Source organism: Bradysia coprophila (genome assembly GCF_014529535.1).
Source record: "Bradysia coprophila strain Holo2 chromosome X unlocalized genomic scaffold, BU_Bcop_v1 contig_473, whole genome shotgun sequence".
In the NCBI taxonomy this organism is placed as follows: Eukaryota; Metazoa; Arthropoda; class Insecta; order Diptera; family Sciaridae; genus Bradysia; species Bradysia coprophila.
The window spans coordinates 252,715-270,383 of NW_023503340.1; the positions used below are offsets into that span (position 1 = coordinate 252,715).

The following is a 17,669-nucleotide window of genomic DNA, read 5'->3' on the forward strand; positions in this document are numbered from 1 at the left end:
ATCAATTCCTCCATGGATACGTAGTCTATTATTATTTTCAACAATCTCCATATATATATAGCAGTCTAGAGTAGCTGTAGAGAGTTATATTGTGTAACACGTCAATATTTAACAAAACAAAAAAAAACCCGAAAGGAAGATCGTCGTTGTATAATTTAGGTTGCCTTAGGTTCTTCTATACGAGATTATTTATCGAAACTAATAAATTCGAGGAATATATCCACAATTTTGGTGGACTAAAAATAAACATTGATAAATATCTGAGCTACATACACACTACACACAGGCGTTGACTTAATTGTTAATCTACCATATTTTTTGCCCCGTGAATGAAGGATATGTAATTTTCATTCGTAACCAATTTCATTTGATAGTCTTGAATATAGCATAATGACAACGAAAGAATGGAAAAACCAACCAGTCATCTATGCAAACATTTTTGTTTCCATGGTTACAGGTTTTTTTTTTCTTTCCATGTTCAATGTGATAAAAACCTGTCTCATCATGAAATTCTACCCACCAGCAAACCAAAGTTTTTCTATAAAAGAACACAACAACAAAAAATCACCCCCTTATGTTCCGGCAGATTTTTTTTTTTTTTATTTTACATAGAACACCCCTAACACGAAGAGAAAAAAAACCCAACCACCAACGTGTACATAATACTAGAACAGCATTGGTCTTAAAAATATAACCAGTTTCGTCATTTACTAATTTATCTTCATCGTATATGCCAGCAACAACAACAACAAAAAATGCGAGTATATAATAGCAACTCCAGTCTTTGTTCCTCTCAAAAAAGTATAACTTAGCGTATGTTTGTCCCCAATCGGTGTCTATGGCAACAGAAAGCCGTTACAAAAATCAAGAGGAACTATCTTTATTTTCTCTTGTCATACACCCACCCAACTGTACTGTAAATATACATGTTATAGTACACACAACAACGGAGAAAAATAATAATAATAATATAGCAGTGGAAGATGGATGCCTTAGCATTGAATAAGCTCACTTATATATTTATGTGTACACACAGCACAGGGTTTTCTTTTCAATTTATACATAAAAAAAGCCCCGTGTCTTGAGGACAAGCCATAACATGTTTTGTGTATACATCTATGTGTACACAATTCTCTAACATTTCTGTGTAAGAAACTACCAGAAGATAAAATTGATTTTTTTCTTCTTCTTTTTTTTTGTAGGGGTGCCATTTCATCCTTTAAAAAAAATTATGAAAAAAAGAAGAAAAATTCGATCAATATCATATAACCTGCGCGTGTATGGTGCAGAATTTTTCAGTATGAAAAATTCATCTGATTTTCCTAAATATACCTCCAGTTGGAAAAGATTTTCTTCCCTGGCGTGTGCTTTGCGAGGGTTGTATGACTATACAACATTTTTTTTTTATGTGTATATTCACATCGCCCTGGTAGGCTTAACCATATTGTATGCGGGATACTGAAGCGATAGCATGCAAAAGATATATAAAATATTTACGGATCATGTAAAACCCACCTATAATAAAAATGAGGCATATAAAACTCTTACTCTGATCTCAGATGTATATAATGTTGGATGTTACGCCCAATCACCTAACGCTATAATTCTATCTGGTAATCGAAAGCAATTTTTTGCGCCACAATTTTTCTTCATTTTCTTTTTTCTCTCAACTGGAGTTTTTCCATTCTTACAACATTACAGATCGACAATAAGTTCGGCTGCTTCTATTTTGGGGGACGACGGGAAAATGAGAACAACATAATGTATAGATGAAAAAAAAAAAAGATTTCAACGTTCCATATACGTTTTCTCGCTCATTGACTGTTTCCGGTGTTAGAGGTTATCCCATAAATTTTACTATTTCATTTACTATTATATTATATACACAAATGAAAATTCACAAAATGTCTGTCTGTGGTGGAAACCGCAGTGAGGGAAATCTCATTTTCGTTTGAATCTATTGATTGGTCACCATAGCTACCAACAGGGTCACACAATACTAATGTTTTTGTGTGGCTTCTCTCTTATATTCCCTTATTATGTTCATTTGTGCCTGGAAATTTTTTTCATGCAGCGCGAATAGGTATACTTTTGGTGGAGGTGTATAGATAAAACCTATTGTTGAGACTGGGAAAATATTTTTCTTTTGTGTGCTGTGTAGGAAACAGCACCAGAGTAACAAATTGTGTTATTCCTTTTTATAATAAAAAAAATGCGAATATGTAGCACGCCCGTTTGCAATGACCAATAATTCAATGAAAGTATAAACCGGGTATGGTCTGTTCATGCAAACCGGAAGACATAGCGATTTCTTATAAACAAACTCACCTCTCATGAGTGGTGGGTTTGTTTATATGAAATCGCTTTGTCCTCCGCTCCATACGAAGTTTGACGTTCGACCATACCTAAGGTTGACACCTTGTGTTGACGTTCATTGCAATAATTGGCTAGGCTATGGGCAACTTAGGATTCTTTGACCTTCTTTATGCCGATTGCATTTGGTTTATTTAGCTGAAAACTATAAAATGTCGTTTTGTTAATGTTCTAGTTCCAACTGATGACAGTTAGGGGAAGGAAATGTCTATTTTTTCCGTTGTTATTTCAGCAGTAGAGAAAATAGACATTTTATCCCTTGTACTGTCACCTAAGCTTTTGTGTTTTCATTTTTGAACAATGGTTTATCTCACTTCGTTGGCTATAAGCATCGCTTTTGTCGGAATTTCCCATTTCTTCTTTCGGTAAACAAATAATCAATGACACTGTCCACCGTGTGCTTTTCCAATAAGATTTTCATTTCATCAATTCTGTTGGTATAATTTTGCCGTTCGAATCATTGTCCACCAAAGTTTTTTCAGTTCGTGTTTCATTTCAGTACATGGCCATACATAAATGACAGTTTTTGTGAGAATGAATTAACTCTGTTCTGTTCAGAATCCCTGAATATAATCGGCATTTGTCATGATTCGATTTCGATCGCATTTTCAGCCTACAAAATATTATTTATTCCTCTGAAATGATATCAAAACTGATAAATCAAACACGTTTAAAGATATTAACTCAAACAATATTTAATTTAAGTTATATTCTGTTTATTTATATGGATGGATATGGATGATAAAGTTACACAAAAATATGGGGAATTTGTTCGATGATGTACATATGATGTGTTTGTATAATTGTGGTATATCATGAAAAAAAAACGAAAAAAAAAATCACGGAATTTACGTTCGAACAGCGAGGTGTGCTGTGTGAGCTTTTCCATAAAAAAAATCTGAAATATTTATAAAGTTATTACACTTACCACATAGATTTTCCCCATAACCACGCTTATCACTAAAAATATCGATTTTTAGTTTTTTATCTTTATCTCACATATTATGTGATGTGGTGACACTGTTGAAAAGGTGTGTTCATCACGATTAGAAGTACCATACCAGTATACTATAAATGTTCGGTTTAAGCTTGTACAATAAAAAAAAATTACAACAAAGTTTGTTCGCACCTATTTGTACAGTACACGTTATTTATATGATCTAATTTTTGTTGATTCTATAATAATGTCGGTTGTTCGTCACTTACATTTTTCATATTTATTTATTCTTTTCCGCGTAGCATTTTCCCAGTCAGTCAGTAATTTCACATAATGAAAAACCCAATAACACGCGTGCGGTATACCTACACACACATTTTGTGTATACGAAGAAAACCAGAAATAAAACCGTTCAAGCTCAAAGGCTTCTTTCGACGCGGACAGAGAGATGAATCATTTCATTTTATCTTTCAATAGCGAGGTAAAATTACTATTTGCAAAATTGGGTGTAGATTTTTGTGATGTCAAGTAAGCAAACATCAGTATGATATATGGCGATGAGTCTAATTTTTTTAATGTGCTGATTATTGAGAACCGTTGCGAAATAGAGTCGACGGCGGTAGCCAAAATTAAATTGAAGACGGTGGATTAAATGGTTCAGTTGGAAAATTCTCAATGAATAGGGAAAATAGGAAAAATTTTGTGGAAAAGTGGGAAAGATTAGGAAGAACTGTAAAGACCCATTCCCGAAAATAGTCACTAGCCATAATGGAAAGAAGGAAGTTTTTATTTCCTTTTCCCGATTTCGATTTATTGCGAATTTCCGAACTTATTTAAAAGCTTAGATGGCCTGTCAAAATTTAGTGTTCCCTTCTTTCGGGAAATATGGAAAATTTTGAGGAAAAGACGGAAAATATAGGAAAAACGTTTTCCTGAAAAAAGAAATTTCCCGAATTTTTTCTGCTTCAGTTTCCTTCATTTGAAATGTTTTGTTATTATTTAAGTGGCGGTACCATTCGGCATTTTTATTTGTTCGTAAATATAATTTCCATATGTGGGGAAAGTACTCCAACATGTCAAAAGTGTAATAATTGTCGGTCCAATACCACAATAAAATAGTTCTTTTGCGGGTATATTGATTAAATCGGCAACGTAAGCATTTCCAGGAGTGCCAATGGACGAATGGAAAGCCATGCTTAAGGAAAGTGCTGCTGGGAACATCACGTCAATAGCATGACCTTCAAATTTCTTATGCATACAAAAAGCTGCCAAAATGGGCATCACTATGTTAGCTGCCGCTGTGTTCGACAAGAATTCAGTAAATATCTGACAAATTACGCACACGATGAATGATATGGCAAGTGGTGACAGTTGAATGTTTTGACCGATTAGTTCGTGAATCTTGTCATTTATAAGCAATTCTTTTAAACTACTCGCCAGAGCTACGCCTGCGCCTAACAAGAAAATTAGTCCCCAAGGTACTTTGCGTCGAACACATGTCCATTCTAAGAACGGTGTGTCTTGATGATTATCATCTAAAATTTCAGTTGACTCAGGTAGCGATAAATTTACATCTTCATACAACTCACCCGAACTCTTGTTGCAACATTTGCAACAATTCCATCTGCTAGGCAGGATGAAGATAAGAATGACAAATAGAATCATTGGAGTTGCATTTTCAATTTCGACATTCCCAACTGCCCAATACGGTCGAGAAATCAGTACGAGGTTGAACATTACAAAAATAACAGCGATTCGAATCTCTTTAGCATTAAATGCACCCATTTCAATGTACTTCTGAGCGACTTTTTCTTTGATCGCTATTGCAACCTCCTCGGTCACAAGCAATGCGACAGCGTCGTCACTCTTCGGACGTAGCAATCCCATGAATACGATTTGCAACCACAGCCAAGTTAAGAATGTGTTCAGTAGAACGATCGGACCAGAGTAAAGGAAAAATATCAAAAAATAGATTTTCCGCTCAGAACCGAAATACGTTTCAAATATTCCTTTAAACACTAAATTGGTTGGTGTTCCCGGGAGTGATGCACATCCACCTAAAGTTGCAGCATAAGAGATTCCCAACAAGTAGCACTTGGTTATACTACTTGGACGTGACAATGTACCAGTTTCTTCTTTTATTGGTTTTGCTTTATATAGCTCTGTCGCTCCTTGCTGAAGACAGTAGATAAGGTTGAAAAATTCCTCCTAAAAGAACCGGTAGAAATCCAGTTAAACTTACCACTTCGAATTGTTCCAATATTGCCATACAAACTTCAGATATTATTGCCACGACATAAAAATTTAGCATCCACATCGAAATGAACATTGTAGCTGCCATCATCACAAAATGCAGCCTTAAAAATGTCGAGAAATTGTACTATCATCACTTTAACGTACCTTCAATTCACTCAATCAACCTTCGATGATAACCTTTCACATTGGCTAAAATTTTCAGAGCTATCCGCTTACGAAGACTAAACGCTTCTTCCGACGAAGCGATAATAAGCGATGCCAGAAATGTAAAGACCGTTTCATGTCCATAGAATTTACAAACATCCGCAGTGCTCTGATTCGACAAAATGGAAAAACAAATTGAAATTGAAATTATTTCTCGTGTCACTTTTACCGTAATTCCCAGCATAGGTAGCAGACCAATTGGCATCAGAGATGTGATAGCGAAAGGTATTGCTTCCGTTATCCAGAAAACAGCCATGATCGAAAAGACATACAGCCATCTGGTCAACTGAAAAATGTCACAATGTTCTAAAAAAAAATTCGAAACTTTTTCTCGGGAATTCTTTCCATGTACCGGTGAATCATTTGCTAAAAAAATTGGTAGCAGCACAATTGGGACAATTGCAACCACGATAAGCCTCCAGCACTGGTGATTTTTGGTGTTCATGATGAAAATAATGGAAAATCGATATATGGTGCCAATGTGAAAATTTGATAGAAAATTTCTCAATGATATTGTGATATATACTAGGGCGTATCGAATTTTTAGAATTTTAAGGGCCGCGATAGCCTGTGTGCGGAAAACGTAGATCATTGAAAACTAATTCCAGGCATATGGTTGATGGATCCGAAGGTGCCCGGGAAGAAGTCCCCCCGGACAACTTTAACTTTCAAATGGTCATAACCTACTGGCCAAGGTTACCTCGACTCAGCAACACCGGTTACATTGTCTGCACTGGCGACGTGGGTACACTTAAAAAGTCCATTCAAAAATGTTGAAAAAGTGGTTTCGGATGGATCGCCGACCGGGACAATGCCTAGTGTACTGGTAGTACTCGACCTCCTCTACAACCTCATGCCAAAAGCTAAACTTAATAATTTGTCTCTCAGGAAATAAAAGTCAAAAACGAAAATGTCGAACTTTCGATGTTAGAAAACCTCGACAGACACACCTTTTGGACCATCGGTTTCTTTGGCAGTTTTGTAGAGTTTTTAACGCTCTACATCCTGCTAGAACATTGTTTTCAAAAATACTCTTAACTTTCCGAGTTATGAACATTTGAAAGTTAAAGTCGTCTGGGGGACTTCTTCCCGGGCACCTTCGGATCCATCAACCATATGCCTGGACTTAGTTTTCAATGATCTACGTTTTCCGCACACAGGCTATCGCGACCCTTAAAATTCTCAAAATTCGATACGCCCTAATATATACAGCTAAATTAGAAACGGTTTTGAATTCACTGACTGAACGCGAAAACCCGCATCACCGCGAACCATGAATTTGACTTATTTATATGCACACACAAAAAGATGATCGAACAAGCGATGGTATAAATAATCTTATGGGATGGGATAAAGTATTTGTTCCAATCAAAAGAATTTATTGCATTCAATCTGCGTAACGCCTTTACATTATTTTTTTTTTGTTTTATTTATTTTTCTTTTCAACATTAAAATAATGTAAGAAAAAAATGTGCACCGCACTGTTCAACACAATGACGATAAATATTAAAATGTGAACAAGTTGTCACGTTTTCTTACTAAACCGTCAAGATTATGCAAAAAAAAATACGAAAAAAAACCACAAGTTACACGGACAGATGAATACAAAAAATCGTTGTTAGGCCACAATTTACGATATAAAATTTTTTTTTTTTCTTCAGTTAAATATATCACGATTATTTTAATGACTGTACATTTTTAAATTTAAGAGCATACAGAAGCTCGTTCACGTTCGAAAAATAATAATTTGTAGCCTCTCTTATTGTGATATTAACGGGAGGTACTATTTTCAGATAATCATTGAACGCGCTATGGAGTGTGTATTAATATGTGAATTGACAATGTCTTTTTTTTAGAGTATGAGGCGACCAATATATTCAAATTTCTTACATGATTCTTAATGCAATCATATTGTCTGAAGACTTTGTAATAATCATAAATTTTGTCTGGCGAAAGTTTTTACATGGAAAGATCGATTTCAGTTTTGGATTTTGTAATAAGGACAGAGTTAGTGTAGTCGGCTATATTGGTTTGCAGATCAGTTGAGTCATAAAGGCAACAAAAATATTCTATAGTTATTTACGTATCTGTTGTGGACGGTATATTTTAGGCAATTTTGCAGATTGTAGCCCGAACGAAGTGAGGACGACAAGCGAAAGTGCTTAAAATAAACCGTCCACAACAGATTCGTATACAACTTTTCATGATGAGGGCCTAATTTACGAGAAAAATTCCGGAATTTATGCCTTCTTCTTCTTCTTCTTCTTTTTCAGCCTGTTTCTATCCACTGCTGGATGTAGGCCTCTCCAACTTCTTTCCATTTCGTACGATCCATTGCCATTTGCTGCCAGTTTGTACCTGCAATATTCTTAATTCCGTTTGTCCATCTCTCTGGTGGTCTACCTATAGCTCGTCTTTTATATGGTCGCCAGTTCATGATCTTTTTGGTCCAACGTTCGTCTGTCCTTCTTGCAATATGTCCCGCCCAGCTCCATTTCAGAGATGCTATTCTTTCCATGACATCAACGACCCTGGTTTGTTGTCGAATCCATTGATTCGTCATTCTGTCTCTGAGTGTTATTCCAAGCATACTCCGTTCCATGGCTCTTTGTGTCACTCTCAATTTTTCTTCGGATGCTTTCGTTAAAGTTAACGTTTCCGCTCCATAAGTGAGCACTGGAAGGACACAAGTGTCGAAAACTTTGCGTTTCAGACTATTATTCATTTTGCTTTTGAAAATTAGTCTGAGTTTTCCGAACGCTGCCCATGCAAGACCAATCCTACGTCTTATTTCTGCAGTTTGGTTGTCCAGACCTAACTTCAGCTTATGTCCTAGATATACGTAGCTGTCGACTCGTTCAATGACAGTGTCACCAATTTTGATTTCTCTATCGTCCCCGATGTTGGTCATGACTTTTGTTTTCGATAAGTTCATCTTGAGGCCAACTTTGTTTGCCTCTTCACTTAACTGTTGTAGCATAAGCTGAGCCTGACCTAGATTCGCTGCTATCGGTACAATGTCATCAGCGAAGCGGAGATTGCTCAGGTACTCTCCATTTATCTTTATTCCCATTTTACTCCAGTTTAACTTCCTAAAAACACTCTGCAGAATCGCCGTGAATAATTTCGGTGAAATGGTGTCACCCTGCCTTACACCTCGGCCAATTCTGAATTTCTCCGTGCTCTTATGAAGTTTTATACATGAAGTAGCATTTTTGTACACATATCGAATTGTGTTGGAGTACCTTGAGTCTACTCTACATTCGTCTAATGCGTCCAATATCGACCATGTTTCCACTGAATCGAAAGCTTTTTCGAAGTCTATGAATAGCAAGACTATGTCGATGTTGTATTCACGACACTTCTCAATAAGCGTTCTCATCACTTGCAAATGGTCGTTTGTGCTGAAACCAGATCTGAAAGCAGCTTGTTCAACAGGTTGGTAGAAGTCGAACTTGTTAGTGTTCCTCTTCGTAATGATTTTCATAAACAACTTGTAGAGTGTTGACAATAGGCTTATGGGTCGGTAATTTTCCAGCTTTGTTATGTCTCCTTTTTTATGCAGCAATGTAATTACCGCATTTTCCCAAGCTTCTGGTACTTCTTCCCATTGGAGACATTGATTAAACAAAGCCGTGATTGCCTTTAATAAGGAGTCTCCACCTAGTTTAATGGCTTCCACTGGAACACCATCTTCTCCTGGAGACTTTTTGTTTTTCATCTCGGCTACTGCGGCCTTGACTTCATCAACAGTTATGTCGGGCATATCATCCGATCCCACGTTTCTTATTATTGGTCTATCTTCGGTTTCTTCCGTTGGACTCTGTCTTGCTGAAGAAAACAAATTCTCATAAAATTCTGTTGCAATATTTAATATCGCATTTCGATCCGTTTGGATCGTTCCTGTTTTGTCTCGTAATTTGAAGATTTCTTTTTTGGCGTTTGTCATTTTTCTCCGTAGGACTTTCATATTGCAGTTAGCTTCAATTATGTTTTGAGCCAATTGGACATTATATTTTCTTTCATCTGATCTCCTTGCTTTGTTGATACTTTTAGACAAGTTTATGCCCAAGGCATGAAAATATGTTCGGCTCGATGGCATGTGCGATGGTTCGGGAATCGGAACGGAAGGTATCCTTCTCCACATTGTTCTCAAAAATCTTAAAAATTTGAAAAAATTCGTTAACAACTGGTGCAAAATCGATTAATTAAAATGTTCGAGTTTTGGTGCGCCCACATATTTCGACCTGCTCTCAAATCACAGTTTTAGTGTATTTATTACCTGTACCATTGTTTTTCTATTAATTAGACTCCATTTAACCAGAAAATATTGAATTTAGATTAAATAAGTCGAAAATATGTTTTCGGTTAGTAGTCAATGTTCGCCGACCCTGAACAATTTTGTCATTCGTAAACTTAAAAATTCTTAAATCGATAAAGGAAACTATTGCCCAAATGGGCCGAAATTCTTGGGAATTATGAATTGAAAAGCTTTTGGAAGTTTGTGGTGCGAGTGGTTATTTGCCCAAAAATTGAGAAATTCAAGTCATTGATTTCAATGTCTGAGGTCCAACGTTCAAAAACTTATAATCAGCGATTCTTACACGTTTAAAAAAAATAGATTTTTTTTCAATTTGGTCATTATGTCTCAATTTTAAGCCAAATAACCACAAACACTACAGTGACGATTTTCAAAAACTTATCTTCTTAGGGTTACCTAAACCGTTCAGAAGATATTCAACACATTCGAGCAATAATCGAATCATTTTTGAAAGAATTTTCACACAATTTTTCATGGTCCGCGAATTTTGACGACTCACCAAAAAGACATTTTCCACAAATTTAATATTTTTTGTTTGAATGGAGTCTAATTAGTAGGAAAACAGTGATACAGGTGATAAATATTTCAAAATGGTATTTTGGTAGAGGTCGAAATATGTGGTCGCAAGAAAACTGGAAAATTTTACTTCTTTGATTTTTCGTCAGTCGTTAACAAATTTCTAAAAAAAAATTGGTAAAATTGATTTTTAACATCCAGTGAAGGCAAGTTCCGATCCCCGAACCATCGCGCACCCAACATTCAATCCTACTATCCGAAAAAAAAGCCATAATCGCAAAACGAAAATCTATATATGACGTTACGTAAAAAAGAAAACCTAGAAGAAAAATGAATATAAAAAGCGATCGCTCACGATGTAGCATTTTTTATTGTTAGGCTTACAAGCTGTGTGTATCGCTTCAGAATATAAAGAAAAAAAAAATGAAATCATTTACTCAATGTTCCCACCCACATAATATATACGTCTCTTTCATCAGTCTCCATTTTAGAAGAATACCGTTTCTCGTATGAGTATATATATATAAAATTTAGGACTAAAATTTCTACCATGTCATATATATATATATACATATGGCACATGTGTACGCTAAAACCATGTAATATATATATATATCAAGTATTTATTTAAAGGAGACTGGTATACTGGTTTAGTTCCTCACGGATCAAAATGTATAGAATATTATTATCGTGAGCTCTGCGCTGTGTGTGTATATATATTCGTACATATAATACGATTATATTTTTACGTCTGCCAATCTATTCTCTATTCTCTGTGTCTACAGAATGCTTGTGTAATTAAGGCTTATACCATGCCACATAAGTATATATATGATGTATGAAAGCCATAGCAAAGAGAAAAATCAATGACCATCGTTGTTCTATTGTGTTTACTTGACATACCACCTGCATAAAAGTTGAGTATAACCGAAAAAAATTGTGTATTGTGTATATGAAAAGAAAATATACGAAAAAAAGCGGCAACAACAACTATCGCGACGTATATACACATTCATCTGGAAAAGCTATTCTCCGAGGCATTTTCGTTGAGCTGTGAACATAATTATTATTTTTCACTTACACAAAAAAAAAATTTGCTCGTTGATGGGTAATCGTTGGTTTCGAATGGTTAAATATTTACCAGCCAATTCATTCCAACATTGTAATTGTAATAAAAATAAATGGGTACTGGCAAACTAATGACTGTCTAATTGGTAATTAAAAATTCATTGTGTATTTTGTAAAAATATACCTACCAAACGATACATATTCATAAGCTCTCTGCCCGCGTGCCTATTATTGTATCTCTTATGAAAATGTTCGGATAAATTTCGGAAGAATTATTTCGAAGCGATGAGTATATTTAATAGCATCATTTATAAACGTATGGTTGTACCTTTCGTCTTGACAGAAGCGTATGATTAGTCTGATTTTATAAGTTGGAAAATTTTTGGAGAGAAAAGAAAAAAATTCTAAATTTCAGTAGAAGCGTGTGTGTGTGCGTGGTATTGATGAATGTTTACAATTTTCAATTTTGTTAATTCTGTTTAATCGACCAGTATACATATGGTAATGATGGGAACGAAAACAGTTTATCAAAATCAACTTGAAAATTGTCTCAATTCTTGTTTAATTTTCCTAAACGTTCAAACATTTATCTTACTAGTTCGTCCCATGCATATGTCCTGTTACTCCACAGCTGGAAATTCAAACGATTTTCATTTTTAATTTTCGTTAAATTCAAATTTCTTGTTCATTTACCAGGAATTTTATGGAATTTTTAGTAATTAAATGCCTAAAAAATAGGCCCTGTCATTTAAGCATAATCAGATAAACATTTACTTCGGCCAGACATAATGTTTTTTTACGCTTCTTCTGAAGACAGTTCCGATGAGAAAATGTCTATTTTCTCCCCTCTTGTGTTCACAGATGATAAAATAGACGTTTTCTGCTCCGAACTGTCATCTCCTTTGTTTTTGGTTGGATTTTTGACGATCTAATTTCGTAGAGACAAACATCTCTCACATTTAAAAAACATTGCCTTCACCTCTGGAAGGAATTCCAACTAGAACAATTCGCGGCCCTCCCTCCACTCTGATCGCAAAACTTTGCTTAACGCATAATCAGAGAAATATTTAGTTCGACCAGTATGCTAACCGGAAACATTTCGTTCTAATTTTATTACAGTATGTGATAAATACTGTCGATGTACTGGTGTGTTATAAAATTTATTTCCGTAGGTAAGCGATAAACCGTGGGTACAAGAGGTTCATTCGTACTTCAAGTTTTTTATTTATAAAATGCGATCTTTTCCCGTCCCGCATATCGAAGAACCATTTTTCACGCCTCTCTTAATTGAATTATTATCATTTTTCCTCTATCTGTTTAAGCAAATAAGTCGTGATTATCGGTCGATAAAATAAAAGCGAAAATTTTCCGCACATAATATTCAATACGAAAACGATAACCGATAGCTCAAAGGCAGATTTGAAGCGAACAAAAAAATGTATTCAATAAATAACAACTAAATGACTGTTCAATGTACAGTAAGTATTAGTGCACTTCATTTCCTTCCGAATACAACTTTGTTCAACATCAACGTGTACTCTCAACTCATTTAAAATTAATTAAGAAATCGTTCTTTTAAGTACTTAGGAAGATGTCCACGCTATCTCTACCTACATGCATCTATTTTCCATTAAGTTTGATTTGTGACAGATATTTAGGTAAAAGATTTAACTAACGAAATGTTAGTGCAATTCCAATGAATTCTGCTAGAAAATGTTACTGTTAATGCTCCATTTAACGTCAGCCCACGATAACCGTTTTGCTTGCGTTGTATGTGATATGTTAACAGTCATTTAGATTTCGTGTGAATTTTGTTGATCCGAGACGAAATCGAGTCAAATAAACATATGGGAAAACTGAACTGTTTTTCGAATCCGCGCTGCATTTAATTTTGTATCAGTCGGAGATGAATGATTTGCTTATTTACTATTTTCGTTCTCGTGGTCTCGATAGCAAGTTTGAAAACATTGGGTCGCAAGAAAATTTGGTTTTTTATTAAGAGTGGTCAATTCTGCGGTAGTGGTCCATTGACCCCGAAAAAGATTTTTTTTATGTTGGTCACGAAGAGGGTTGGGTGTTTGGATATATAAAGTCACTGTTACCGAATTACAAGTTCATGTATACTCGTTTTAGTGTTGCCCGAACGACTTCGTTCATTATCTTCACTTAATTAATTGTGATTTCTTTAGTTTTCAGACGAACAACTTCGACAGTATGCTCAAGTCAAGGTCGAATCCACTTTTAGGTAAGTCTAGCACAAAATTTTATTCGTCAATCATACGAGGCAAAACTCATACAGATGAGAATTTCGTTATCCAAAAAAAAATCTTGTTAAGGCCAGGTTATGGTGTTTACTATCGCAAATGCTCACAACCTGGCCTTAAGCAAATTTGAGCAAATTTCGAATGTTAAATTGATTGAATTCCGTCTTACAGTGACCGCCGAACGACGATCGTCAACCAATTCCGAGTCCTCAATTGAGCCAATGGACATAAGCGCCAAGACGGTCAGCACCGATGCAAATTCGTCAATGACCATCAAGAGTAGCGATCAAAATGATTCCGATAACATTAATTCGGATCACGAAGAGGGTGACTTCCGGCAGAACATTGTTTTGCGAGGAAATTTACGGCACATCGAAGACAGTGTGTTCCGTAACCATTATCGGCTCAATTTACCCAACAAAAATAACAACAACCATTTCCACAAAATGGACAAATCGCCGTTACGAGCCAATATATCCGAAAGCTTTTCGGACACAAACGATAACATGCACTCCAGTCCCGAATCTACATCGACCAACAATCGAAATGATAATCGATACGCTTGCCCCATCTGCGGTGTTATGTCGGATACACAGCACGAATTTACCGAACATATTCGTGGTCACAATAGCATGGACGATGCTCAGAATTTTACTTGTCAAATTTGTCATAAGGTACGTTGGTCCACATGAGTAATTATTAGCACTGTACGTTATATCGGCATTTGTTAGGCACAGTAGCATCGACATAATATTTCGCTTCAATTAACGCTTTACGTCTTCTTTTTCCTTACAAAGGTTCTATCGTCATCTTCGTCGCTGGATCGACATACACTGGTTCATACCGGCGAACGTCCGTTCACCTGCAAATATTGCTTCGTAACATTCACAACAAACGGAAATATGCATCGACATATGCGCACTCACCGACAACGGGAAGGAGACAACTACGAAAGTGACGGATCCTCAGATTCGAGCATCGGCAGCACGAACAATAACTACAGCAATGACGGAAAACGTAAAATTATCGACGATGACGGCACCAGCATGAAGCGTAGACTGAAAACTATAAACAACAATAACATTGTCAAAAGACAGGCACCCAGACACTGTTGTCCGGTGTGCGTGCGCAGTGACTTTTCAACGATACTAAGTCTGGAGAACCACATGGACCGAGAACATCCCAGCATTCCGGCGAAATGCCTTTACTGTGAAGTCGTATTCAAAAGCCACAAAGCGTTGAACGTTCATCAGTGTGGTGTGTCCAATAAGAACAATCATTTGGTCACTCATGGCTTCAAGGACCTTACATTTGTCGACTTTTCCAGCGACAAATTTCCTTTAATCGCTAAATCCATGTGTGAACAGAGTGTGCGTGCGCCGATCAGTAACCAAAAGTACGAGTGTCCCACGTGCAATCGAGCATTTCCGTGTGCAAGTGCCGTTGAGATACACAAAAAGAATTGCCGATCGCTGGACGCACCGCAAGATTTTTCAATACGAAAACGTGAACCGAGCGAAACTTCCGATGAAGATGCCAAACGTGACGACTTCTTCGCTCATCTCGACCTTCAAAATAAGTCCACACCACAGAGTGCTTCATTCAACATAACCGATTCCGAGTCAAATAAATCTCTCAATCAGTCAGACGCCAAATTGGAGAAGAAGATTTCGTTGCCGTACGACACCAAAGACCTAGCAGACATCCAGTCAATCATAAATGTTACCTCGTCTGGAGGAGGATTTTTGAAACAACTGGACAAATCCGTGCCGAAAGATTTGCCGTACGGTCGTGATGAAGAGGAGGCTCAAGATGCATTCACCGCAGAATTTCGTAAGATGAAACTTCGCGGTGAATTTCCGTGCAAATTATGCATGGCCGTGTTCCCGAATCTACGCGCGTTGAAAGGTCACAATCGCATTCATCTCAGCTCGGCTGGCTCTGGACCGTATAGATGCAACATGTGTCCGTTTTCCATCCACGACAAGGCGGCCCTTATTAGACATATGCGAACACATAACGGTGATCGACCGTATGAGTGTGGCCTGTGCAATTATGCCTTTACGACCAAAGCCAATTGTGAACGTCATCTACGAAATCGGCATGGCAAAACGACTAGAGATGACGTGAAACGATCGATTATTTATCACGCCTCCGAAGATTCCAGTTGCGATGACCCGGTAAAGAAGTTACAAATGTACAATGCTACGTACGACGATGATGAAGTTACTACCAAAGACCGTGCCTCACCCATATCAAATTTAAAGGACATCGTCAACGCTGATACAGTTAAAATCCAAGTGAAGAGCTTGGATCAGCTGATCAAACCCGCAATTGATGATGCAGATCTAGACAAAAGTGTTGACAATTTTGCGGCGCATCCACGACCAATGGATTTGTCAATGGACGTCCTCGATCTCAGTCGCAAAAGTCATGACACTTCTGGTACAGAGGCCATTAAGGAAGAAGATGGCGATGATGACTTTGACGATGACGAAGAAGAAGAGGTCTCCGCACCTAAAATTGATATTTCAATGTTCGAGAAAAACCAACAGCTTTTCATGGCACAGCAGCAGTTTTTCAGTGAACATTTTCCGAAAATCGATCCGGCTCACTACTTTCAACTGTCACAATTTTACCGAAATTTAATGTTCCCGACCGCTGGATTCCCGATCCATCCACTTTTCCTGCAGCATTCATTCATGGCACATAACAATGAACTGAAAGACGTTCATCCGAAAGACAGACCGAGACCACCAATGTTCCAGTCAGGTTTGATGGGACCTCAGATTTTTCCACTACCACCCGGATCGGGAGCAAACATTTCGCCACATACAATGAGCCAAGCAAAAGAATTACAGCAGCGATCGTCCTCACCGTTACGAGAGCATGTCGTAAAAAGTCCGCAAGTAGCGAATCACAGTCCACAAAATCAGCAGCAATTACCTTCCAGTACTCAACAAACGAACCTAATTCACAATTCCGGTCCAGTTAAAATGGTCATCAAGAACGGTGTCCTGATGCCGAAGCAGAAGCAGCGTCGCTATCGCACGGAACGACCATTCGCTTGTGAACATTGCTCAGCCAGATTCACATTGAGATCAAACATGGAACGTCACATTAAACAGCAACATCCACAATACTGGGCGCAAAGGCAACGTAACGGACACAACATTATACGGCGAGGTAGTGGTAGCAATAATTCAGGACAAATTACTATGGCAACAGCACATCCGCAACAGTTACCGCCACAGGCAATGAGTAATCAATTGAGCGCAATATCCGACCAAGTGAAATACGCAATTCTGGCGCAACAACTGAAGTGTCGCAGTGAAAAGCCAACCGATTATTTCATGTCCATGGACCCGAATATGCAATCGAGAAACGATTCGAATAATGGCAACAATAACAACAACAACAACAACACACTTCCACCACAGCCAGAAGACGACGAAGAATCGGAGTTAATCATCGACGAGGATAGTGAACCGGAAGATTTGTCCGCGGCCAAACGAGTCGCCAGCACCATTTTGGAAGAAGCAACCCGATTGAAAAAGTCACAGTCGGCCGTCGTTTCGGAAGTGAAAGATTTTGACTTGAACATTGCGTCGAATCTGATACCGAGAGATGCTGTCAGTAAATCGCAGAAAGAGGTCAATGGATCGAAGAGAGAAGATGGCAACATGGTGTCAGCTTCAAAGTAAGTTAATCTTTACCGCTTCATTCATTT

At 37.2% G+C, this 17,669-nt stretch overlaps 2 protein-coding genes across 2 annotated transcripts in view; one reads left to right on the forward strand and one right to left on the reverse strand.

The window, feature by feature from the left end:
- Window positions 1-17,669, forward strand: part of LOC119070117 (ras-responsive element-binding protein 1) — a 29,306-nt gene that overhangs the window by 7,252 nt on the left and 4,385 nt on the right. Inside the window, exons 2-4 of the mRNA XM_037174431.1 lie at window positions 13,865-13,920; window positions 14,111-14,613; window positions 14,737-17,639. Coding sequence (XP_037030326.1) covers window positions 13,890-13,920; window positions 14,111-14,613; window positions 14,737-17,639 — 3,437 coding nt within the window. The 5' untranslated portion in view covers window positions 13,865-13,889. The remainder of the gene's footprint in view (window positions 1-13,864; window positions 13,921-14,110; window positions 14,614-14,736; window positions 17,640-17,669) is intronic.
- Window positions 4,310-6,284, reverse strand: LOC119070129 (protein I'm not dead yet-like). Its single transcript, XM_037174452.1, has 6 exons — window positions 6,123-6,284; window positions 5,940-6,056; window positions 5,731-5,879; window positions 5,553-5,667; window positions 4,900-5,485; window positions 4,310-4,845 (listed from the first exon to the last, which is right to left on the reverse strand). The coding sequence occupies exons 1-6, from the start codon at window positions 6,213-6,215 to the stop codon at window positions 4,310-4,312; spliced, it is 1,596 nt and encodes a 531-aa protein (XP_037030347.1). The 5' UTR covers window positions 6,216-6,284.